This window comes from Heliangelus exortis, chromosome 9 (genome assembly GCF_036169615.1).
Source record: "Heliangelus exortis chromosome 9, bHelExo1.hap1, whole genome shotgun sequence".
NCBI classification, from domain to species: Eukaryota; Metazoa; Chordata; class Aves; order Apodiformes; family Trochilidae; genus Heliangelus; species Heliangelus exortis.
Genome location: NC_092430.1, coordinates 16,552,138 through 16,578,172, shown reverse-complemented (window position 1 = coordinate 16,578,172; position 26,035 = coordinate 16,552,138). Strand labels below are relative to the sequence as shown.

The window sequence follows — 26,035 nt, the reverse complement described above, 5'->3', positions numbered from 1 at the left end:
AACAAAAAGCTTCCCTGTACTAGGCAGGCAACAAAATAATTCTCACATTCTGTATTAAGCTTTTGTGCACAGTTCATGAGTTGTAAACATTTATTTCAGCCCTGCAAACCACTCAAGACTCCATGATGGGAGGCACAGACAGGTCTCAGGAATGGCTGCCAGTTATTTGTCTTTAGAATGTCATCTGCTCTACAGATGCTTTGCCAAGCACAGGTACACTCTCCATTTCTCATCTAGCTTAAAGTCATTACTCCATCTCTGTGCTGTCAACTCTGAAACACTACTGAAGACAAACAGAGTCCCTCAAAATAGCTAGAGGGGATAAAAACAGGAATGTACAAAAATTAAACAGATTCTCCATTTTATTTTCAATAAAAATTTAGATCCTAGATGGATACAGCATCTGTAAAAGACAAGAACAGTAAGAATCATGTTAGAAAACCTGTTACTGGATTTCACTATTTTAAACACAAGTTTTGCAGTTACAATCTACATCACATAGCTCTTTAACTACTATAAAAATAACCCCCGCTATTTACACAGAAGCGGTGCAATAATATAAGAGTTTCAACATCACTAGGAAGACACTACTGCATCAAAACTCTGGATGAGGAAGCTAAAGAGAGAATCTCACTGAAGCCTTGTGGCTACACATGCCAGGACAGCAACCCCCTCCAGTTACAACATTGGGGAGCAGGAGAAAGATCTGTCAATGGGTAGGAACTGGAGTAGAAGGTTGCAAAAATACATATGCACAATGGAAAAGAAACCAAGGTAGCTTTAGAAGGGACCTTTAGAAGAATCCTGGAACTTGAAGAATCCTTCCAGACAACCTGAGCAAGCACTCAACACCCTAGCCCATGAGACAAACTCCCTCAGCACAAGAAGCCAGCAACACACCTCTTGGAGCTATAAAAGGAGCTCTCAAAAAACCAGGCTGAATATTTAACAGAAGCCAAACTAAAATACAGTTTTCCCTCATAACACATGGTATTAAAAAGGACCCTGAAAACTGCCAGTAAACATCTTGTTGCTAAAACAGCATCCTTACCACCCGGATTCTGTGTCCAATAGCCTTGGCAGGAAGGTTGGAGCGGAACTTAGCACGAACCATGCCGCTGTTCCCGTGGGCACGGGTCACCTTCCCCCAGATCACCCGTGTCCTGTTGGGTTTGCCACCGGGGGTCACAGTGTTGCTGAGGAAAGAGGAAAAGAACTGCTGAGCACTGTCAGTCACAGCTCCTGATGGGACTGATCCATCAGTCATCAGGCAATGCATCCATCACTCTTATCAGGCAGCAGAAAATGCAGCCTCTTGAGGAACTTAATTCCAGAGACACCTTTAGCTGGACCTTCATCCACTTCTATTTACCTGAGAAATTTGCTAGGGCTGTGATTTTTCACTATACCTTCCTAATGGTTAAGCATTGCAGTTTCTAATTTATCAGAAGCTTCATTGAAGAACTATTAACAAATAACAAAGCTTATAAATTGGTAGAACACTGATGCTAAGATGATCAAACCAAAACTTCATCAATTTCAACTCCAAAGAAAATGCAACATCTTATTTGTGAGATCTCTCCAGACACACCAAAGGCAGGAGAGGCCTAAGCCATGAGAATGAACAGCAAAAAACTGCTTTAGAGGAAAAGCCACATGCCAACTTTGAGATGACAGTGGTCAAGTTAATAGTCTGATTAATTTTATTCAAGGCAACTCTGAACTCCCATATCTGAACTAACAATCACACTCAAAGAAAAACCTAAGTGGAAAGCAGTAGGTAACTGTTCTTAAGGCTTCCGCCAATGCCAGCACAGCAGAAGTGTCCGTGCTTTCACACAGGCGTGCAAAAGCCAAGATACCAATTCCTCAAGGCTTCACAAAGTAATTCTGCAGGTAAAGTAACTCCGTAGCCCACAGCACTCGACAAATTTACCTGGCTTCAGATTACTCTATCAGCCCATCTTTGGGTTTTGTCAGTCTCGGACACAACTTGTGTCTCACTCCATTTGCTCTCTAATGTATTGTTTACAACAGCAAATTATTATTTCACATAATTTCGTGATCTGAATTAAGAACAGATAGGACAACTAAAGCAAAAATAACTAAGGACTTTAAAACCACAACCAACCCTGGAAGCTGGTCTACAATTTTGCATGGACATTCTACTGATAAATTGAGCCCAATTCATTATGTTCGAACAAAAGCTCTCTTAACAGCCTCCTCACATCACAGCATTTCAAAAGCTAATATAATAGTTGGTTAATTTAGCATAACAATAGCTACTTACTTTTTAGCTTTGTACACATAGGCACACTTCTTGCCCAAGTAGAAATCTGTCTCCTTACGGGCATAAACACCTTCAATTTTCAGAAGGGCAGTGTGCTCCCGCTGATTTCGGAGGCCACGTTTGTAGCCAGCAAAAATGGCCTTGCACCACAGCCTAAAACATAGAAAACATTTAAAAATTATAATTCACTCTAAAGGTATCCTGTAAAAACAATTAACATGCTGTTTCACTAAAAACAATTTCCACGCCAGCAAAAATTTAGCTGAGGAAAAAACCCACTGCTTTTGCATATACAATTACTGCAAAACCTGACATTCAGACAACAGAGGAAAGCTAAGGAACTGGAACTAGAAGTACTTAGAACTTTGTATCATTCTGCTTATACAAGCTTCATGCTAAAACCGAAGTGCTTCAACATGAGCAAGTGCTACATTTTCAAGTGTCTACAAACACCCTGTGATGAGCAAACATCACTTTTTTCTATACACCAGGAAGTCAGTCAGTCCCCCTTGTTGCAGCAACTGCTATAGCAAAAGATAATAACTACAATAAATTAACTGCAGTCTATGGGGACTGCCAGAGAGACTGCTCCACATATACTGAACAAGTGAAAATACACAGGCTCCTCAATAATTCTTCAAGAGAAAAACATAAGGCTCAGTCTACACATTCTGTCTCTCACTTCCATAACACAGCAGTATTAAACTAAGCTATCCAGCTCTATCTCCCACCTGGGCACAAGAGAAGATAAATTTTAAGACAAAATGTTGTGGTCCAGATTCAATCTCTCCACCGCTTACAACCTCAGCTCCTTTATCCGTCAGAAAACTCGATGGCATGGTAGCCACTACTCAGAGACACAATATGTCAAAGCCCCTACTGTTCACTAACAAAACCATTTATATCCTGCATCTATTGACAGGCCGGGTGAGGTGTGGCAGAGCCCATGAACAGACACAACCGGCTCAAGGCAAAGGCTTCAGAAGGCGTTTATCAAAGGGCCAAGCCAGACGCCGGCCAGAGGAGCCTTCCTGGGAAACCAGAGCAGCCCCTGCGGATCGTTCCCCGCAGATGTCACTCACCTCCCGGTCATGGTGTCCTCCTGCAGCCCTGGTCCCAGCAGGCCTAGAAACGACACAAAAGCCATGAATTCACCGGGCTGGCAGCTCTGCCAAGCCCAGCGAGCGGGAGCTGCCGCGGGCCAGGTCCGGGGGCCGGAACATCCAGCCGGCCGGGGGCCACCCACAGCAGGGCGAGGAGGCCTCACAGGGGAAGGAAGGGGAGACCCCTCCGCGTCAGCACAGAACGGGGCCCCGAGGCCCCCCTGCAGCTGCGAGCCTCAACCTGCAGCCAGGACCATCCGCCGCACATCGGCGTCATCCCGCCCTCTACCCTCTCGGCACAGCGCATGCCGCGACGCCCCGAGAGCCCCGCGCCCGCCGCGAGTCCCATGGCGGGGGCAGCTGCCCCTCAACCTTCACCCCGCGCCGCCGCCGCTCCCCTTCTCACCCCGCGGCGGCGATCCAAGATGGCGGCGAAAGGGAGAACGCCCGCGCTGCCTTCCGGGATATGGGCCGCGAAGGACCCCATGAGGGCTGCCTCCAGCACCGCCTGAGCAGGAGAAACCGATCCCGCCCCGGCGGGGAGGGTACAACGGCCCCCGGTACCGTCCACCGCCCCGCTGCGCGAGTCCTGCCTCTCCTCCGGGTGGCGATGCGGGGAGGGGCGGCCTCACACCCGCCGTGCAGGCACCCGCCTGGCAGCCCCTCGAGGCCCCCGTAGCGTGGTGGTTGCCGTGGAGACGGGCGCCGCCGCCGTTGCGTCCCGGTGAGCGCCGCAGCGGGCCGGGACCGGGCCGGGACCGGGCCGGGCCCAGCACCCGCAGACGGCAGGCGGGTGGGCTTTGGATGCTTGGCCCCGTACCGCCGTGGCCAGGGTGCTGCGGTCGCCCGAAATGGGAGCGGGATGGAGCGGAGGTTGGGGGGAGGCCTGGCCGGGCGAGTGGGGCCGCAGCCCGGCGGCAAAGGAGCAGCAGGAGATAAATAGCAGCGCTTGGAGCTTCTGAGGTGACCAGGGCTCTGGGCCCCTCTTCTGATGGGCCCTGCCTGTCTTCCCCCATTCTCACCTTGAATTAGTGAGCCGTCTCAACATTTCTGCTCTCTATGCTGCCTCGGTGATAGAAAAACCTGAATTTCTACTCTCAAATCCCTGTAATGAAGACTGACATGCCTGTGTTTTCCTAAATAAGAATAGGTGGAAGAGTGTTCTTACTCCTTTTCCCAAGTCAGGGTCATTCCTTCCCTATTTCTGGCACTTCCCTCAGAGAGACAATAAGTCAGGAGCAATTTCAGAGTGCTTTAGGTGATACAGGAACTTACTCCAATATGAAACATACCCTGGCCATCTGGACTTTCACTGTAAATCTGTTCCTAAGTGGTGTAAACTGCATCTGAACATATGCCCAGAGTCATCTCATTAATTGAATCTACTTTTACCTTGTCACCAAGTTGACTTGGAAAGCTTCACACGGAACCGAGGAATTAGATCCTGATCCAGGAGGGGAATAAAGTCTCTCTGTACTTTGCTGTGCCAGAGCAGAAGCACTCAGCACTTGTAGGCTGATGTTTTTCTCAGAGGTAAAATTATTAGGAACAGAGAAAAGATGGAGTATTACTCTCAAAATTATCCAGTTGGCTTCTACTTTAAGGAAGAGTTAAAATGCAGAACAACACTTGTTAATCTACCCAGTTAACAGCACCAAATGCATGCGAGGAACCTCTGGTGAGAGAAAGGACACAATCCCTGCTCTGGGGAGAATAAACTACCTTTCTGTTTTCCAGCAGTAGGGATGACACAGCCAACAAATACTCCTGAATCTGTCCCTGTTCCATACACATTTAGGCCCATACGGGACATACAGCTAAAAGTAGAACTATATCTTTCATTCCTGCACTCAGTACTCAGAAAGGAGGAATAAAAAGGCTTTTTCTGTAGTTAGGATGAAACCTAAATTGCATCTCTAAGCCAAAACCAAGATTTTCAAGCTTGTCAAGGTTCCTTTTCCCTTTCATTTGGAGCAACTAATGTTATATTTGTCATATATAGTAGGCAGTTTTGTAAGGCCACAACTATTTTGCTTGTGTAAGAGATATTTTTTTTGTAATCTCTTTGTCAATCATTTGCAAAAAAGAGCTAAAGGAGCTATGATATTCTCAGCTTTAAATTCATCAGTATCTCGTTAAATAAGTAAAAGGAATGCTGCAAAAAATGCTGCTTTTGGAGCTGTTCTAGTTTCTCAGACAGGAGGATGGGAGAAATGTGCATCCAGAACTCTCACACAGCAGAGGCAGTTGCAATCCCCAAAGGAGCAGGAGGCCAGACCTTTCATACAGTTGTTTTAAAACTTATTTCTTGATATGTTTTTCTTTCCCTTTAGATCAGCAGGGAAAGAATGTCAGCCTAAACTCTTGGGGGAAGCTGAATCCTTCACATACCTCTATTTTATTATTTTTTTTATTATTAATAGAGTTTAATGAGGGAGTTCAGAAAAGCACAGTGATTAAGGTCAATGCCAATTTCTGCATGAAGAAGGCCTGTGGTCACTGCATTGAAACTAAAATCCAGGGAGGAAAGCTCCCTATTTGTAGTGGGTTTTAATGCCCCAGACAGTGGTTTCCTTCTCACTTCCAAGTCAATGTAAGCCCAGAGTCCTTTGGCACAGGCATCTGCTGAGTACATGGTTATAAGAGGAGATACATAGGAGGCAGAATATACACCAGCAGGCTTTACAGAAATATTCCAGCTGGGAGCTTTCTTAACACTCATTATATCTCCCCTGGACAGAAGCTGCTGATGGGATAGAGGAAAAGCTACTGCATCCTCGTTTATTTCCAAATAAGTCACTTTTTCCTATGAGATCTGCAAGTGTTATTTCTTCTTTCCAGAATGCTGTCATAATCATCTCTCACAGCTCTGTCACAACTGCTTTTTTTTTTTTTCACCATATTTTTAGCATCAGGATTCTACATGTAATAGATTATTTTTATGATGTTTAGATATTGTGTTGTTTACACTCAAAATATGGATTGTAGATTTCTTAAAAAGATAAAACTAGTAAAACATAAAATATTTTAATAGTGCCTGCTGGCACTTTTTCAACTGGAAAGAGACATTGTCTGACTTTATGTAAAAAAATTCAATTTGTGCATCTCCACTTTTATCATTGATTCTGAGGGTGAAAAGATAGGAAAAGTCATGGTTTTAGTTTATTTTACATCTTATTAGTGATTTATTTGTTAATATATCAAGCTGTATAATTTTTATTTTTTTATAATGAAGAGAAATGAGAGAAAAAAATCTCTCGAGCAAAGGGAGGAAATGAGTTCCTTCTTAGTCATAGGTGACTATCAGAATGCCTGAACAGTGGAACTAATTTGCTAAGTCAGTAGAAATAGTACAAGAAGGAGAGTAAACATATTGATAATCTTCAAAACCACTCCTTTGCTGTTACCTTTTTCAGTCATGATTTAAGCAAGCTTCTTGACATAATTCAGGGTGCCTCTGTCTTAGCTTGTCTGAAAGGTTGTTCCATATCTTCATTCATCCAGAAGTTAGAAACCTTATCATAATTGCCTGGCTTAAAGGAAATTACATTTCTTTGACTCTAGACCAGTATTGGCCTTTAGCTTAAGTAGCTCTGTCTCTCCCTAATATCTACTCTTCATACATATTTACAGAGCATAATCACAGTCCTCAATTCTTTTAACCTCTTGTAAAACAGAATTTCTATTCCCTTCATCACCCCCCGGGTTGTCTCCTGTACCTGTGCATGGGGTTGAACACAAACAGCTGGAAGCGTGCACCACGTCTTATCTGAGGTGTCTGTGCAGCAGCGCTGGTACCTGCTGAACATTTATATCTGCTGCAAATACCAGTCCTGCTACATCACAGCACTTTGCATTAAACAACACCAAGAGGAGGGACATCAAGGAACAAATACATGAAATATAAGTTATTTTTGTTTGGTTTAGCTATTATGATACTAACACACATCTACTAAACCCGTACTGTGAAGCGACATATTTTCTACCCACGTGAAATTAATTTTATGTTCCAACTGTAAATGATTGTATTTTCCCCACCAAAACCGACAAAGGACAAGAACAAATGGTAACAGTCTCAGGGAAGTTATAGTAACTATGAATTTTTTAAGACACTTGTAAAATTACTTATGAAAAATCACTTATTTCCAGAGCATACCTGCATCTAAACCACTTTCATTTTTATAGAATGTGCCCCTGTTTTATCCTATAAATCATGTTAATAAGCATTGTCTGATTAATTTATTTGTCACGTTTACAGATTGGACTGTAATATTCTGCAGACCTATCATATGTTACAGATGCACAAGCCCAATGGTAGGTATAGCAGCCAGATGAAGGTTTTGTCAGTGGACGTTGATGCTTCTTCCATTCTTGTGACAGACTCCACTTGTGCTAGATGCTAAATAAGAAATACCTCTCTTGTGAGTAGAGGGTTTGAAAGCATTGCCTAATGGCTTACCAAAGCATTAAAAATCTCCATTCTTATGCAAGTGTTTCCCTATGCATTTTTCTAAATGGACCAATTTCACCTGGATTAGTAGTGAACTTCCACCCATCCCTAGATGCACTTTCACAGTATTCCATCTGTAAGCAAGGCAAAAGGATGCTGAAGTTTCACATTTGACATGCAGTTTAAGGACTTCTTACCTAGTCCAGGTTTGGTTTATGTTTGCCTTTTGACATCTTAAGGTGATAAGAGCTCCTGCTGAGGGGTTTGGGATCATAAAAAAGTTAAGTTATGCAGTCATAAGGAGGAATGATTAGAGCATGAAGGTTCACCATCTGAGGTTTTATGAGGTGTGGTTTGGTTTTTTTTTCCTCATTTTGTACAGGCTCCTTCTTCCTGTTGTTTCTCAAAGAACAAATTGAGTCATGAAACACTTGAACCGAACTGAATGGGTGAGGCCACCTCACCCCATTTGTTCCATCCATATCCATTCCCTTCTCAGCCTGTCTACAGATCTGCTGTAGGAGGGACAAGAACCTACTTTGTTTTGTGAAAGCTAAACATTCCCAGTGTCCCTGAATGCAGCCATTAGCAGAGCATGACTCCTCTTATAAACAGTGTATGAAAGGCTATAAACAAAGCAAGGGAAGTATATGAAAGGCTGCAAATAAGGCTATTTCAGGTCTGCCTTTAGTTTAAACTACTGTTACTAACACTCTGATGCCTTTCTTATTGGTATCTTTTGTCTTTGTTCCTCTTAGCAAGAGCACAGATACCAAGGAAATGGAAAAATTAACTCATCTGGAAGCTCTGATGTTTACTGCTGTGCTGGAGGATTGTGTTGAGCAGCTCACAATTCTTGGATATATCATGCCAGTGCCATGTGAGGGCGAGGCAAACATCAGCCATGTATGTGCTTATATCCTTCCCCTTTAAAGAAACCTGTCTTGGTTTTCTTCTTGTCTTTGTTTTATGGCTTCTAGCAGCATTTTTTAAAAATCAACTTGTGTATTTTCTGCTAAGTGCTCCATGACCTTTGGCTGAAGGAACACAACAGAAGTGCATGGATGACCACCTTCAGTATTTATACTGCAGCATCACTGAGAAGCCTTTGTCAAGACTTTGTGCAAAATAATTTTAAAATTGTTGTGGCTAGATGACAAGCAAAGGTTAGGGAAAAGAAAACAAAACATATTGAGGTTTTTATACAGATATGCAGCTATTTTTTAAAATGTAGAATAGGAGTACTAAAAACCAGAGTGTTTCTGTTCCTAAGTCCACACAAAACATCTTTTAGACCCCACAGACAAAGAATTAAGAAAGATTCTACATCAAAATATATTAGTAACTACTCATGCTTATTGACCACTATAAATTAGATGATTTGTAATAGGCATCAAGAGGGTTTGGGCAGAGATACAAAGAACAGAGAAGAAGCCCTAGTGCTCAGGCAGAGGTTTGTTGCTGTGGAGGAAGGTGTTGTGGTATTTCTGGTAGCTGATAGACATAGGAAACAGGATGGGCCCATCCTGAGGGGTAAATGGTTCTAAGTTCTGTTGTCATATATTTTAAGTGATACAGCTGTGTGTTTCCAGTTTAAGCAGGTTTGATATTCTTTGTTAAGAGGAACTCAAAAGAGAAAAAAAGCATGTGACCAGGATAGAAATAAAAACTGGGATTTGAGTTTTCAGACCTAAAGCTGCTGACTCTGTCTCATATTCCACTAAAAATGCAAGAGAAATGTAAATCAATTTGTTGCTTTCTGTGTTTTTTTCTTTCCATACTTCATTATTTAAAAAAATTAAATTGTTCCAGAGAAGAAGCAGATCAGAATGAGTTTCAGAATGAGAACAATGCTTAGACTGTGCTATAGAGGGCAATCCTGCCCTGTGAGCCAGCCTTGCCTGCTTCCAGAGGATGCTTCTGCCTCACAGAGCTGAGTGGGAAACCTCTGATGTGCTAACAGCAAAATCACAGAGGAAGAACACACCCCCAGGATGACAGGAGTTGTTCTCCTTCAGACACACAGACTCAGGTTGATGGACCTACTAAAAGTACACTTAAATTATAGAGAAAACATCTTGGCTTTGCTCTTCAATCACAGTAATTTCTACCAAGTGACTTCTTAAAACACAATTTTCTCCCAGACTGTAAACCTTACTTGTGTTCTTAAAGATGCCATAATGTATTAAGAAGGAAACAATGCAGAAACAAGAAAATGGATTAGAGGAGCTACTTGCTAACTTTGGTGCTCTGTAATTTGCTACTCCTCCCCATTCCTCAGTTTACATTTGGCTGTTATCATTGTATTTGTAGAAGATGTGCATTTGCAAAGCATCCTGGAGCTCTGGCAGCCAAACAAATCAATGACATTTTCAAAGACTGGCATCTGAATTTCAGTTGATGACATTTTTGAGTGGATTAATCAGCACCTCATTGATTTTCAAAATCAGGGACTCATGTACATTGCTTCATGCAGTGCAGAGGAAGGCAGCATTTCTATTTGCTGAATTTTGGGCAAAAGACTAGTGAAAGATAAACAGCTAGGAGACTACACAGATGGCAGCACATGCAGTTTACAAACTCTGTGCTCTGAGATAGTTATTTGGTAATTATTAGTGTTTAAATCCCTGCTGTTTACAGACAATCCAGTTTATAGCCTGTCTTGAACTTTGCCAGATATTAAAAACATCTATTGGAACACAGCTTCGTGATATTACAGTGGTTTGTTTGCCAAAATTATTTCTTTCTGAAGTACAGGCATCACCAGCAAGCTATTTGAACCCTTTTTTTCTAATTAAGTATGTAATTTTCATCTGTCTGTATATTTTGCATGCAATTTGTTTCATGTAAATTTAACTGTCCAAAAATTAAGCATGTAGTCACCTAGACTCCCTTCTGTAGTCTGTGGTGAGTCAGGCATTTCCAGAGGCTGATTCATGCCACTGGGGATGTCAAAGATACTCAGAACAAAGCAGCTCCTTGCAGAGTCCTGTGTAATGTCCCCACAGACCATGGCAGTGCTGTGGAGCCTCACTGGACCAAGGACCTACTTGGAAATACTACTGGGATGCACATTTGCTGCCCTGACTGCTTGATTTTACTCTGACCTCTGTGCTGTGTTGGCACCAACATGTGTGTGGTTGTGGAGGGATCTGGACTGACAACTGGTACTGCTAAAAATAAACTTTTATTTTTTTTTACCTTCTTTTTTTCTGGAAAATGTTTCAGCTCAGTGAGTTCTCTGATCCATTTCCCCAGGCAGCCACGGTGGGGAGTAGGCAACTAGAGACTGGGATGGGGCTGGCAGTGACTGGGATAACTCACTCCAGCACTACTGCTATTAAGTATTCAGCTACATGTTCAGATGCTGGTAGACAGGCAGGAAAATTTTCTTTTAATATCCTAGGGTATACATCTGCATTCTAACCTGTAGCACATAAAGCAGATAAATTCCTAGGAACAAGATCTCAGTGGATTTTATAATGTGCTTTTGCTTTTCTGGGGCTTTTAAAAAACATTGTACATGGTCACAGGATAATTTTCCATGTTGAAGAGAGCTGCCAATATTTTGAATTTCATCTTTGACTTCATGTTTAACTTCCTCTACTGTCACTGTCTCAAGAAAACAGCTGAGCAGATAGCTGAGGTTTGTCACTTTCATTTCCACAGATCTTGTCACTACAGTAACACTGCAGGGAGAGGTCATGGTGACAGGCAGAGGGAAATATTGGGGACAGGGACAAGGCAGATGGGAAACAGGTGAACAGTCTTCCATTGAAGCTGCTGCTGTGAAGAAAGAAAAATTTGTTCTCTGTGCCTACAGAGACCAGGCCAAAAGTCAGAAGCTCAACTGCAGTTGAGGTGAAAAAAACTCCTTACAGTAAAGATTTACTTGGCAGTGGCAGGGGGGTGCGTGGTCTCCATTGCTGGAGGGCATTAAGAAGATGTCAGATTGTTGGGAATGACACAGGTTGAACCATCATCTCCTGGAGCAGATTAATTGATCCTCTGAGGCCTTTTCTAGTCATGGCACTTTATGACTTTTGATCTCATGAACTTTAATAAGCCCTCATTATGTGCTCAAAGCTAAACAAGACGAATGATTCTCATTTTCCAGTCTTTGAAGAATACAACATACACTAAAAACTTTATAGCTTTGTTCTAGCTTACTATTATTTACCTTCTTTTTACATAATGTTGCAGAGAGTTGATTTCTACTGCCCAAATGTGCAAACGGGTCTCTCTTACTCCCTTTTAGACTGGCAGCCAGGAAATGAAAGAAATCACAGAGACTCAGAGAGAGCTGGACACTACCTGCCAAGAGCTTATGTCAGCAAGGCAAGGGGGTGGTGAAACAGTTTCCTCCATGTCGCTGAAAAACATCAAAGACAAGCAGCAAGTGGAAAAAACTGAAGATGTAAAAAGTACTCGCCTTCGCAATATGGCCATGAAACACAGTGCTCTGCCTGAAGAGAATCTCAGGAAGATCCAGGCTGACAGGTGAGCAAAGCACAAATATGATGGATGGCTATGGGGGATGTTCAGACCTGTAAAGTTCTATCTCTAGAAAGCAAAAACACAGGCTTCCCACTCTCCTGCTGCTGGTGTATCTCACTCATGGCCCAGAAGGAATATCTCTAAGGAGCACAGTGGGGTATAGTTTCATAGGCCATTTAGTTCTGGCCTTGCTGGATACCAAGTAATGACAACCAGTTTCTTAGGAATGGAGTAGCTAAGTATTAACCATGATAATGGTTGCTTGGGATGCCAGGATCTAGCCAGTGGTGATGATGTTCCAGTATCTGGAGTCAGCTTCCCCTGGCAGATATGTAGAGGCAAAATGGGATCTGAGCATTGCCTTGTGAACTTGGTTTTTCTGCAGGCAAACATCACCTTCTTGCCAGCTGCAGCCATTCTCCTTTATGGAACGTGTAATGTGTATAAAGACCAAAGTGTTTTAGGTTTTCTGTTTGTTTGTTTTTAAAGTAAATTTTATTCCTGCACCTAATCAAGTGAGTTGATTTGCAGAAAACATAACAGCCTTTGCTTTAAGAGGCAAACTGGTGAAATGAGCATTTGTTATGCCTTTTTCTGCATCCTGGCTTCTGTCTTATAGTGTTATTTTAACAAAGGGCTTAAAGAAGATCCTTGCACAAATGAGGAAAATGCTACAACATTAATACCATATGCCATGAAATCCAATGAACTGGGCAAGCCCATGTATGTGTTAAGGTCAGCTTAGGGTAGTTCTGGGATGTATTGGCACCCAGATAGCCCTTCATAGACACATAGTTCACATCCTCACATCCCATTGTCCAAAATCTACCAAACTGTCATCACTACTGAAGGCATCAGCACAGTCTGGCAGCACAACATGGATATGTTTGTGCCTCTTTGCTATTTCCTGGAGTAGCATTCAGGACAGCATTTTGAAGTTATGAACTTCAACCAGCTCCTAATACAGAATTCTCAACATGCAAAAGAGGCAGGTATCATGGAAAAAACACTCCTGAGTTTGATTTAAGAACAGAAATGTGATGTTATATTTCCTTACCTTTTTTGCTGTAAACAATAAAGGATGAAGGATAAATTTCTTCTGTTGTGTTCCTTTTCTTCCTGCAGGCAGTATGCAAGTGATGTAATTACAGCTACTATGAAGGAGCTGCAGGAATTTGGAACATTTAGTAGCCTAACAGAAGCCAATGAGAGAGAGAAGGCAAAAAAAGGAAAGCTTCATGACTCCTCCATCAGGTCAGTGTTATTTTCAGTACATTTCTGCTTAACTGCTGAAAGCTGAAGTCCATTGTACCCCAGTACATGTTAAAAACAACAAAAAAAAGATACAGAAAGAATTCCACTTTTTCAAATTGAATTATACTGTCTGCTTTACAAATAGCACTCTTTTCCCTTTGAAAAAGAAATAACTCATGGTTCTGATTCTGATCAGGGCTTTGAATTCCCTGAGCTTTCACCACAGTGAACACCAGTGTCTGCATTAATGCAGATGAAATGCTGTGAAATGCTGCTCCATATCAATTAAAACAATAAGTGATGTAGGAAATCCCTAATCTTTAACTCTTTGTCCCCAGTGAAAGCCAGAGCAGCAGAAAACCTGTTCAAACTGGGGCCAGCAACATATGGTCTTTACGTGGTGTGATGCCCAGGAGGATCTGCTCTGACCTTGATGCTAACATCCTCCCTTTCCCCTTTAGCAGTGAGAGGCAAGCACAGATGGTGGCAGAGGCAGTTGTCATACTTAAAGCTAATCCCCCAGTCCCTGAATTACAGATCTTCTGTCCCAAATCTGTTAGGGTACAGGTCTATTATAATCTCAACTCAAAATGGAAATTCCTTAGCTCAAAATTCCGTGCAGTGGAGGTTTGGAGGGCTGTGTTTTTTTAGCACAGGAAGCTCTGGTTCAATCCCCAGCCTGTCAGAGAGAACAGCAGTCATCAGAGAAGTATTTGACCATTTTAAAGCTACTTTGTTCTGCTTAGCAGCTCAGGCCCATCATTTAGAGTAGGCAGCAAAACTGCTGCTCTAAGTCATGATTTGTCATGAGTCCAATCTACTGGAACAGCCCCAGTGGTGTCTCAGTGGTCTGCCTCCAACACAAGTCCCCAGCTTCCAGTGAAATGTGAGATTTCAAGCATGAAACCCAATTCTTCCACTGTCTAAACCCAAGAGATTTATTGTTTATCCATAGAAGAGACAGCAAAAAAAGAAAGCAGCAGTTGCATGGGGAATGACTACCCAATATTGGAACATGAAAAGGAGCAAATTATAATCAGAAATTACATAATCCTTTTTATCCCATTCTAAAAACCACTGTGTTGTTTGTTCTACTATACATTATTTGCATGAAACAAACTTGATCTGTCTTTTGATATAATATGTACTTGCCTGGTTTTGTGTCAATTTACCAGTCTGAAAACAGTCTGCAGTAAGATTGGGGCTCCTTACCAGAAGCTTTTATCACAGTCACCCAACTAAGGGCTCTTGAAAATAAAACATGTTTGATAGTAAGGTTGGGATAGGGTATGAAATCTTGGTACCAGCTCTAGGATTTACTGGCAAATCATAAGCACAAAAACTTACAAAAACACTCAGGGTGAAACAAGATAATAATAAGACCTAGAATCTTACAGTATCTGTTGTGTTTTAAACAGGTAAACAGTGCAGTAGCTTTTTGGACTTCACCCATACCCCTTCACTGACCTCAGAATCTGGGGTTTTTTTAGTAAGATTTTAAGTCTGATATGAAGAAACTATATTCCATACATGTAATGAAACTTCCACAGTTTGGCACTGCCTGCTGATGAGGCATGGTTCTGCATGGAATCAGGGAGATTTTTGCCTGAAATGCAGAAAATCAATAGCATCCTTTCCTCTCTGCTATAGGAATGGCATCATTCTCAACTCTACTCCAGGCTTTAAACAAGAGAATCTCTTTTTTTGGTCTCATTTCCCCTTTTGTTCCCCCCACCCCCCTCTTTACTCAGTGTTGCACCTCTTTTTTGGGAATTACCTTACCAAGTCACTGGTTTGGGTGAGGAGGCTCTGTTCCCAACTTGCAGATGTGCTGCCTCCCTGAGGCTGAGAATGAAGAGATAAATGACTTTTTGCTACTCAGCCCCCGGGAAGGGGCTTGGCTTCTGCTTTTCTGAAGCAGCAGGTCAAGCTTCTGTGTGCTTGAACTTCTTTGAATTCAGCTGTGAGAACTTCACTGAGTGAGAAGGGTAAGAGGGCAGTGCTCAGGTAGGCACTGCAGTGTCGCAGGAGGCAGGAAGCTCCTCTTCTTCCCCTTGTCTTTTTTGATATATTCAAGTGATTGTATTTTTTTTCAGGGAGGCGGAAGGAAAGAAGGAGATAAAGGCACTTGAGAAACAGCTGCAAGCTGTCAAGAAAGAAACTGAAACAGAACTTCAGGTGAGATCATTTAACACCAGGCATCCTGCCAGGGAGGAAGGCTGCTAGCAGCTCCCCTCTGCAGCTGAGGAACCAACACTCAGATGAGATGACTTGTGGCATACGTAGTGATCCATCATTTAGGAATATAGAAGCAGAATAACTGTTATATTGATTTGCATTCTGAATAAGCCTGCTAATGGCTTTAAGAGCTGGTTTTCAAATGAGAGCTCAAAGTGCTCATAATAATGAGAGACAGTGATCAGTTCAGAATACCTCAAACACACTGCTGGGAGTGGTAAAGCACAGACATCTGCAGTCAGTAAGAAAGGGGTTATCTGCAGACAGCAATATCTAAGCTTCTGTCAGAAAACATGACACCTAGTACAGAAGACAGTGTGACAATAAAGGAATGAGAAAGAAAGAAAGCTGACATAGGAGCATGTAATTTTTCTACCTACAATTTTGTCTGCAGAAAAGTTCATTATTTTAATCTATTTTTCTGGGCTTCTAGATATTAGAAAACCCCAAATAAGGGAGTCCTACAGAAGGGCAGATCAGTGTTATTGCATGTATGCTGTCGACTTGATCTTTCTGGAAAGCTTCAGCCCTTTTGCCTGCACCACACAAATGGCATTTGCATGCACAGCAAATCTGGGGCATTCTGAATATGTCAGACTTGTTAAACAAGTGCAGATCAATTGAATGGCATATCCTTGGTCACTTTCATGCTCACCAGAAAGAACAGAGTTGATGCTCACGTGTTCTTTGGAGCAAAAGCACATGCAGCTCTGTGCAGAAACATGCAAACACAGCCTAGCCCTGCTGAGGCATGGGAGAGCATGTGACAGAAAACAAGCAGAAGGCAGCCAGGTCCAGAGCTATACATGGACTGGAACAAGAATCTGACACTTGGTTCAGTACTGAGCAAAAGGGACAGCAAGGGCATCTGAGGAAAGAATCAATATCACTGAATTTTGTCTTTGGACTAAAGTGTAGAGAGTAATCAAGCCAGAATATTGTTGGCTACAGAGAGAAACTTTAAGCCACTGACATGCTGGTGAAATACAGTTTATAGGACATGTTGGCTGCCTGGATGCATGTGCAGTGGAAAGTTAAACTTAAATACAGAATGGTTGTAAGAACAAGAAGGATCTACTTGTGCTGGTAGTGTCTGCAGCTGTCTAAAACTGATGAAACACCATAAGTCTGGGGGAGATATTAGAACAGCAGAGAAGAAAGCAAGAATGTAGAAGATGAGAAAATTCATTTAGGTCAGTATTCATCCACTAGCAGAGATCCTGGAAATTCACAGCATACACATGGGTGTACTAAGATGAAAATAATTCTGTGGCTGTAGCAGACATGAGAAAGGAGTCACTGAAGGAAATGGAAAGTTATTAAGTTAGGAGACAAACTGAGAACAGTTGTGGGAACTACAACAGGATCAACAAGAAGGATCAATGTTTGTTGATTTTGATTCGTGGTCATTGCATCAGGCACCAGCAGCAACATCCTGGCACTGCCAGGCTGGGCATCTCTCTGCATCCTGATCCCCACCTCTCCTGCCTCTTGCAGTCACAGGAAGGTGCACAGCTTCCTTGCTGAGAGGGTGCTCTCCCCCATGCTCTTTCAGTAACTTCTGCTAATTTGGTTCTTGCTTTTTGCCTTATCAAGTGGTATCTGCACTCACCTGGGATTTTGGTTTTATGTTTCCAGCTTAAAAGTCCTTTTCTGGGCTTCCTTATAATTTCAGCTTTGATAACAAATCAAAGACAAGAGTACTTTCAAGTACTGCTTTCCTCCTGTGCCAAAAATAATGGTGTCTCACTGTGTCTCCCAAGGGAGAACAATTTTTATTCATTTTATACGGGATTTTCCCATAGGCAGTTTTACAGACACTTGTCTGATTTGTCACCTTGCCAACTAATTAAATAAAAAAATACAGCTTGGTGATTTTGGAGTACTTTGAACAATAGTAATGCACAGACCTGTAGACAAAAGCTTACATGGTTGTCTCCATTATAGTGGATGAGAAAACAAAAGTGAGCAAATCTAATCATAGAACCAGAAAAACACGGTCTTTGCTTCATTCACATTGCCTGTATGTTTGTTTTCAACCTTGTTAGCTCTTAATGAGATGCTAATTAATGCTGTATTAGTCTGCTCAGCTCATTTTTCCTTCTAATGGCACACAAATCAAATGCTAAATGTTTTTATTTATTTTGGTTTCTCTCCTCTTGGAAAGCACTGATGTTTCTAAAAGAGCTGAAATGCTCTCAGCCTGGTTTTGTTTTTACCCCTCTGTGCAGAAGCACAATCCATGGTTCTAGGGTGGCTGCAAGGGTTCTGTTTGCTGCTACACACTCTTTGTTTTCTACTGTGTGCAAAACATGGACACTCACTACCTGCACAGAGCACGGCACCTCTGCCCCCTTCCACTGCCCACCAAATGGCAGCAGGGATTTATCCTACTGCAGGAATTCCTCACTCTGTTCACTCCTGGTTGCTGTTTTTGTAAGCAGTTGTATTTTAAATACCAGTAAGTACTAATTGCTGTGGAGGAGCCGAGAGCTCTAGGTGGCACTTGCAAGACATAAATCAAAGTAAATGAAAACACAGGCATGCACAGACACTCTCCAGCTCAGTGCAGTTGCTTTTGCTGCCAAACAGCATCTGTGGGGTAGACTCCTGTGGCACCAGTGGCAGCAGCAGACAGGCCTCTGAGCTGATGTCTGTGAGCTGGGAGATCAGAGGAAATCAGCTTGTTTACCTGCTAGCGAAGCAGCCTGGCTCTTGGCAACTATTTCCTGGGTTTTGATCTTGGTCTCTGCCAGTTTTATGATAGTTTTGGACACACAAGGTATGATTTTGCATCTTTGGTTTGGCAGATTCAACGCTGAAGTCATCCCAAGCAAGCAGCCCAGAGATTTACTGCATTAACTATGAAAGTGAACCGTGTCCTGGCTGGGACCTTTGCTGTGCTAAACCAGAAGGAATAAATATTAGCTTGTTTTCCCAGTGCCTGTTCTTGAAATTCAGGGAACAGCATACTCCACAGATGGTGCCCCTGGCTTGTGGCATTTACTGCTGCATTTACTACCTGCAGCCTCATATCAAATGTGCCCCAATTCTTGCAGCACCAGGTCCATCACTCGGGCTCAGTAGCTGCCCTGACACTCGCAGCCAACTTTCCCTCTCCAAGCCATAAACCACCCGAGGGGTTTTGCATTTCACTTCCCGTCTGCTTTGGATTGAGTAACCAAGCCCCCAGACTCCCAGCCTCTAATGAAGATATTTTACAACATCACAGACCAAATCAAACCACAAACATGCCCTACAACAAAGAAAACAAACAGAGCAGATGGGCCCCCATCCCGACTGAGGCCTGGAGTGCTGGAATCAAAAGAATTTTTCACTCTGATTTACTAAAATCTGAAATGAAAAAAAAAATAACCTGGCAAAGTGTTCATGCTCTGCCCACCTCTCGGAGTACTCTGGGACCCGTGATGAATCCTTCTCTGATCTGTCTGCAGATCCTTAGCAGGAACACACTGACATCAGCAGAGCTTGGCTTTGCTGAGCCTCAGTGCCACAAAAAAAAAATCTGTATTTTTCATTAGCACCTCCCCTGTCTCTCTGCCAGCCCCTCAATTTAAACACAATTCCAGCATAATACAGGAAAACAATTTCAGAGTGGTACTGTCACCTCCTATGTCTACTGACCAGGAACACAACCCCTTCTAATATGCTCCAAAATTTCACACCAGGGAAAATAAAAGGGCACAAAGAGATCATGTCTGTGGCTGTCTGCAGTCATATGATGATGTAGCTGTAAAACAATATCTGATGTTGGAAACCGTCAAAAAAATGTGAACACATGACTTTTAAACCCACAAATGAGCATCAGCCAAGGCCCCTAATTGTCCTGAGCCTTATAAATATACTTTACTCTAGTGATATCTGAAAAGAGTTGCAGAGGGAAGGATTTTCCTTTTAAGTGTCCTAAACTCCTCTTATAAGGAAAGCTTATCCAAATGAGTCATGCTGCAGAGGCTTTTAAGCACAGCACTATTGGGCTGCCTCCTTCCAGTGGCATTTTTCCATGTTTACACAGCTAAGGAATGCGAGGGTGCTTCAGAGACAAGATATGTGGGCTTCAAAACATTTAAATGCCAGCACTTTGGTATTTCATCTTCAGCTGCAAGGCTTGGCTGATGAATGTCAAACCCATCACAGCATGGCAGGAAAGCAAAGAGAAAAGCTGTAATGGAGCAATCAGGCGCCAAACCAGAGGCATTGAGACTGATCTTGCATAATTACATAGGAGGCTTTGATCTTAATACAAAAGTCTAGAGTTTTTCATTTTACTGGCAGTTCTTCCAAGTTCCAACCCCAGATTAATGAACTTCTATCTGTTACTTAAAAAAAAAAAAAAAAAAAAAAAAAAAGGAATAAACAAAACAACAATCCCAAATCAACAGTGCTTGCTGAGCAGGCTCCAAAAGCTGGACAAATGGAGCACATTGGCTAAGGAATCTTGCCCATGGGGGAGCTCCTGGGGACAGAGTCCCTTCAGGAAAGCTCAGCTCCATGCTCTCCAGGGCATGGGGAGAGGTCTGGGAGCTCACAGCCAGCTTTTCCTTGGCAGCTATTTCTCACCCTGGGTATATACTTTTATAACAAAGTGGGCACCATCTCCCTGGTGAGATTTCATGAAAGAACTGAACTGCTGAAACATGAGTGAGACAAGATGAGATTTTCACCTGTTCCTAAGGTTGTGTTTATAAAGTTACTGTGTAACTGGAAAAAAAAGAATCCAAGGAACAGAGCCTACTTAAGGAAATAACCTTTGGCTTACATGGGGCTGAGGCATTATCCCACCCTTGTGCTTTACTCACTGAGACAGCCTTAATCCAAGAGGTTAATAAAGCCTAAATTTAAGCCTAAGCAGATAAAATTATTTGGCTTTTTTTCATGCTTATTATAAGCAAGACTGAATCCATTCCTGGACCAGAGACTGGGAGGCCTGGGGTCTCCTCCCACTCTGTTCATCACTCTGCCCTCTCCAGGGGTAATCACTCCTGGCTAATGAGTTTATTGCCTTCTGTATGGGTTACAAATCACACTTCCCTTTGAAGTCCAGGCTGAATTGAAGCAACATGCAGGGAAAGTGCAATATTCAGAGTACATCCCTGTATCTTCTAAGTTTATCAGGGAGTGGAAAGATTAAGAAACTGTGAGCTGACCTCAGTCTCCAGACTTGCTTTTGTGCTTCTCTGTCTCCTTCACTAGAACAAAGATAAAATGATTGCTTACCTCATGGATGAGCTTGAAGAGATAAAGGCCAAAACAAACATGGAGACCCATTACCTGAAGAGAAGCACAGACCTCCAGGTTCACCAGACCCAGAAGAAGTGCAGAAATGCAGAGAATATCCTGGACAAGAAAATTCAGGTAAGCCCTTCCCCATAGCCCCTGCCAGAAGGCATCTCCAGCCACTAAGTCCTCCTTCACTCTCCAAACACCCTGCTCTCCATTGCAGCCACCAACACAACTGTTTGGACTGTATCAGGGAGCTCATTCAGATGAGAAGTCTTTATCTCTTTTACTGCTTTTCTGTATGGTCCTGCAAACAGCAGCAGCATGGATGGCATGACTGCAGGAAACAATAGCTGGAGGCTGGGACTGCTTAAACTAATACATTGTCAGAGAACCATGTCCATAACTATGTCCAAAGGGTGTAGTTACAAAGCTATTTAGGAAGAAATTCTTTACTGTTAGGGTGGTGAGACACTGGCCCTGGTTGCCTAGAGGCATTGTGGATGCCTCATTGCTGCCAAGTGTTCAATAAGAGATTGGATGGGGCTTTGAGCAACATGGTCTAGTGGGAGGTGTCCCTATCAGTGGCAGGGGGGTTGGTATCTTCAAGGTCCATTCCAACCCAAAGCATTCCATGATTCTGGGACACAAGCAGCCTGAGGTCCCAGCATTGCCCATAGCACATTATGCATATAGAGATGTTCATATGGCCATAAGGTGAGACGTTTGACTAGAAAACTCTTATGGTTTAGCATTTTTTTTCTTTCTTTCTTTTTTTTTTTTTTGACTGCTAAGGTGTAATCAAGTTGTCCCCTTTCTATGGATGGCCCAGGGGCAAGAACTGCCTTGGTAGTTTTGTCACTGGGAAAGAATCTGTGGACTACAGAGGTTGCTCCTGCCCTCTTCCCCACCAGCTTGGCTTTCAGCATCAAGCCTGCACACCCAGGCACTAACATTGCCTCTCACACTTTCTGTCCCTGCTGATCACAGGAGTTGCAGAGCAAAACTGACCAGGAGATTCGAGTCCACATGGAGATTGAAAATTTCCTGAGGCAACAGTGTAAGGTGCTTGTGATTTTCTGCCAATCCTTAAAATAGCAACTGATAAACATTGTTATCATCAATTAGTACCTAAAGAAAACCAGCTACTGCTCCATCAAATTTACCAGGTTCATCGCTGAATGATTACTTATCCTCAAGTCTTAATTAAGCCAGTTCTCCCAGACTTGGGATTTTCTACATTTGGATATATTTCCTTAAAATTAGAGTTGATGTAAAGATTGGCACTGTTTATTCAGATGTTATGGACTTTTCCTCCCTCAGACAGTCATATCCAGCTAATTGGGTGTTTGTTTAGACCTTCCTGGGCAGTAGCAGGGGCTCCCAGGGACTCGGCCAAGAAGGGTTCTGCTGCCCAAAGGGAGGGCAACAGATTCACAGACCCCAGTGTTGCACAGAGGGGGCAAGAAGAAGGAAATTATGCAAATTCACAGCCCAGTTTTGCCTTGCCTTAATCTGAAGAAGAAACAGGGTTGAATAGTTGCCAACTCACAATTATCATACCCATTTTCAGCAGCAAAAACCCCACAAATATCTGTCCATGTGCTGCTGATCCAGAGGTTCAAAACTTTCCTGTAATTAACAGGAGTGCCACTGTAGTGCTTAACACTGGAAAGCATCTGATATGACTGGAAGAGAACCCGTACTGCTGCAGGGTACCTAACAAAGAATATTTTTTTAAAAAATGAGAGTGCCAAAAAGTGCTGCATCTTGAGAGCAATTAAATGTTGTTCACCATATCCCAGCAGCATTAGTCTGATCAATGATTCATAGTGAGGAGACTTTGAATGTACAGGCTGCAGCCTATTTGACCTCTACCAGAAAGCAAAGTACAAACCTCTCTGTACTCAGACAGCAGCTGGTGGCTTTATAGGGGCTCAGAGAGAAGAGGATGACCATGCCCCCCTACCTCCCCTGTGTGTCCAGCTGTGACACCATAATGAGACTGATGCTTTTCCTCAGATTATTTTTCCATGTGAGCAATTATGGCTGTTGCTATGGAGAAGTTATAAATGAATGGGAGGAAGTCATCTGGGTAACTGTTTGAGCAGCACCTGCCCTCCTATTCACAAGTGAGACAAAGCCAAGTTCATAACCTGAAATAGTGTGAAGTGCTGTCCCCTGGGACTTCATTCCTGGTGCTTGGAGCTTAATCCAGAAAGTGGGCAGGGAGTCAGACAGAGGATAAAAGCTTTCTTACTGTCAAATTCTGTTTCTTAAACTTGTTTCTCTATACACACAAAGAATAACTCCTGATTGTCGTTTCACCAGGGCTGACTTTGCACAAAACTAACCCCAGTGCTTCTCCACTCTCCACACACCTCTGGCAGCACATCCCAGTCTCTCTTCATCCCCAGGCCAGTCCTGCAGCTTCTGTGGTGATCCCCAAGTGAGGGGCCTGCAAGCCACCAGTATTTCATTAGGACTTTGGGGGTTAATCCTCTCAAGGCTTAGACAAGAAGCAAACATTGAGTATTTAGGGGATATTTACCAGCATCCTGAAAGCATGCCAGGTAACAGGAGCACTGTACACTCCTTGTACTATGCTGTGTACCCCTCTATCCCCATACAGATAGTGGAAGAGAAGCTGGAATATTGGATGGACAAATATGACAATGATACAAATGCTAAAGATGAAGAACTGGATGCCCTAAAAGCATCACGGGCAAACAACTTGGAAATACTGCAGGGAGTTGCAGAGGAGGTAAGAGATCAGCAGCATCTCTGTGCTCAGCCATGCAAATCCTCATCCTGTCTTTTTCCTACTTTCAGATAAGGACCAAGGAAGAAAAATCAGTAATCTTGAGGTGCAGGGTGTGATTTTAAGCACTGGTCTTGGGAAGGCAGGGACTGAATAGTCATCTTCTACTTGCCACCTGTGACATCAAGGAGAGATGATGATGTTTCCTGTACAGTTATTTTCAAATGCAAGCAAGTAACCACAGAGCTGTTGACAGCCTTTGGGAAGGGCATAGATACTGTTCCATCCCATCAGTGTGCATCACCTTAGTCTGAACAAACCCAGCAATGTCTGGGTATGCCAGGCTGAGACTGGAAAAGGCAGCTCCCTCCCCTCCTGCAACACACGTGCTCAGCTACTTTCACAAGGGAACTGATTCCAGTTAAAACCATTCCTGCCCCACATCAGTTTCTTGGTTAACAGCTGTGCTGTGATGGTTGCTCACTTGTTGCACAGTGCAGCAGGCAACACAGGGCAGAGAATTATTTAGAAAAAGGAATGTTTTAAAGCCAGAAGGAATTCACTTGTAATCATTCCTTACTGTCACTAGGTCTGAGATGATGGGACTGAGATGCCTCCTTGCTTGTGGACTCATTTTTCACTTTGTACACTGTCATCTCAATGTCCAAGGAGCATTAGTGCATCATCTGCTGCTTAGCCTGGGGGAGCACAGGTCCTTCCCACCACCATCTGTTGCCCAAGAAGCCATCAGACTGACATTTTACAGCACAGGTTCTGAGGGTTAATTACACCCCGACCATGAGAGGTTTCACTTTGGCTGCAGCTCTCAGTGCCTGAGGACTGGCTGTGGTAATGAGCAACATTTGCCATCTGGATTCAGGAAAGATCAAATGCAGGAGGTGGGGGAGGAAGGTCCCCATTTACACATTACCCTTGGGCTGCCAGGGAGCTCCTTGGTGCAGGGTGAGGCCAGAGCAGCTTGGGCTGGGCAGTGAAAAGCAGATAGTGGGGAGGAGACCAGCAGGCAGCCAGAGAAGATTCCTTGAACCAGGGTCCAGGTGAGCCTTGCCCTGCCAAGGTGCTGTCCCTGCAGGTTAGGGCATGGGTGTTTCATGTGGCTGTTGCCACCTCTGTGCTGTCTTCCAGTGCCAGGTGTTTGAGGAAACCATCATCAGTGACCGGGCAGAAAAGGAGGCTCGGAGAACACAAGAAGAACGGGAAGCCTTGGAGCAGAAGAGTATCCTGAAGGTAAAGGGGAACAAAGCTGAGGCAGTGCTGCTCCATCAGCAGCTGAGAATTTATAATCAGTACCACAGGCTTTGTTCAGGCAGAAAAAGGCCTCAAAAAATTGGCTGGTGTGCAGCAGCACAAGGAAAGGACAGATCCAGCCTGTCTGAGAAGGGACTGGAAGGGGAGCAGCCACTGTCCTCAAGTGATCTGGGCCTGTGCCCATGACAACAGCCCCACTGCAGGGGTAATGCAGGGAGGGTCATGGGGCCGTGTCCCTGCTTGTCCCCGTGCCACCAGCCCAGACATGGATACCTTCAGTGCACACATCACAGGCCCAACTGCTGCTGCCTGAGCCAGGGTTCCCTCCTGTGCCTGGGAAGAGCAGGAGATGCTTTGGACATTGAGCTGTACCAGGCACCCCAGCAAGTCTTTTCTCCTAAGACCTCTTTCTGTCTTTCTTGCTTCCAGCTGCAGGCCTGGTGGAGAGGTACAATGGTCCGCAGATACCTTGGCCCCTACGAAGCCCTCAAGAAGAAGTGGGAGAAGTACCTAAAGCAGAAAGAGGAAGGGAAGAAGGAAAACACTGGAGCAAAGAAAAAGAAATGATAAGTAAAGAAACATTACAGCAGACATGCTCCAGGGCTGCTGCTGGGCAGGGAACTGCAGTCTGTCATGACCAAATAAACCATGTAAGAGTGCTCAGGCTACTCTGGAGAGCAGTGTGCATGACACAGTTAAGGTGAAGCTGCAGTAACTCTTAAGATCTTGCAGCTGCCCTTGTACAGCAGACACAGTTTCTCCAGCAAAAATGGGATATGGATAGCAGTGACAAACAGTATCCCCTTAAGTGCTTTATGGAAACATGGCTGCTTGTGGAAAGTAATCCTGTTAACCCCACAGCAACTCACCTGCATGGGATGCTCTTCACTGAGGATCTCCTTGGCAAACCCCCAAGCACTGGCTGAGGTGTT

General features: G+C 43.5%; 2 protein-coding genes across 6 annotated transcripts; one reads left to right on the top strand and one right to left on the bottom strand.

Moving 5' to 3' along the window:
• Positions 1 to 344: 344 nt before the first annotated feature.
• RPL35A (ribosomal protein L35a) lies at positions 345 to 4,424 on the bottom strand. Of its 3 annotated transcripts, none has more exons than XM_071752422.1 (5): positions 3,800 to 4,424; positions 3,373 to 3,415; positions 2,291 to 2,443; positions 1,052 to 1,196; positions 345 to 403 (listed from the first exon to the last, which is right to left on the bottom strand). In XM_071752422.1, the coding sequence occupies exons 1-5, from the start codon at positions 4,407 to 4,409 to the stop codon at positions 380 to 382; spliced, it is 975 nt and encodes a 324-aa protein (XP_071608523.1). In that variant the 5' UTR covers positions 4,410 to 4,424; the 3' UTR covers positions 345 to 379. The 3 variants fall into 3 exon arrangements, with proteins under 3 accessions (XP_071608523.1, XP_071608524.1, XP_071608525.1); XM_071752423.1 differs by having other exon boundaries at positions 3,766 to 3,895; XM_071752424.1 differs by lacking the exon at positions 3,800 to 4,424 and adding an exon at positions 3,772 to 3,795.
• Positions 4,100 to 25,771, top strand: IQCG (IQ motif containing G). Of its 3 annotated transcripts, none has more exons than XM_071752419.1 (10): positions 4,100 to 4,186; positions 8,602 to 8,749; positions 12,102 to 12,343; positions 13,466 to 13,594; positions 15,691 to 15,772; positions 21,047 to 21,208; positions 22,064 to 22,138; positions 23,706 to 23,837; positions 24,981 to 25,082; positions 25,533 to 25,771. In XM_071752419.1, exons 2-10 carry the CDS (start codon positions 8,624 to 8,626, stop codon positions 25,668 to 25,670), a joined length of 1,188 nt encoding a protein of 395 aa, XP_071608520.1. In that variant the 5' UTR covers positions 4,100 to 4,186; positions 8,602 to 8,623; the 3' UTR covers positions 25,671 to 25,771. The 3 variants fall into 3 exon arrangements, with proteins under 3 accessions (XP_071608520.1, XP_071608521.1, XP_071608522.1); XM_071752420.1 differs by lacking the exon at positions 4,100 to 4,186 and adding an exon at positions 7,652 to 7,707; XM_071752421.1 differs by lacking the exon at positions 4,100 to 4,186 and adding an exon at positions 7,786 to 7,814.
• The last annotated feature ends 264 nt before the right edge of the window (positions 25,772 to 26,035 follow it).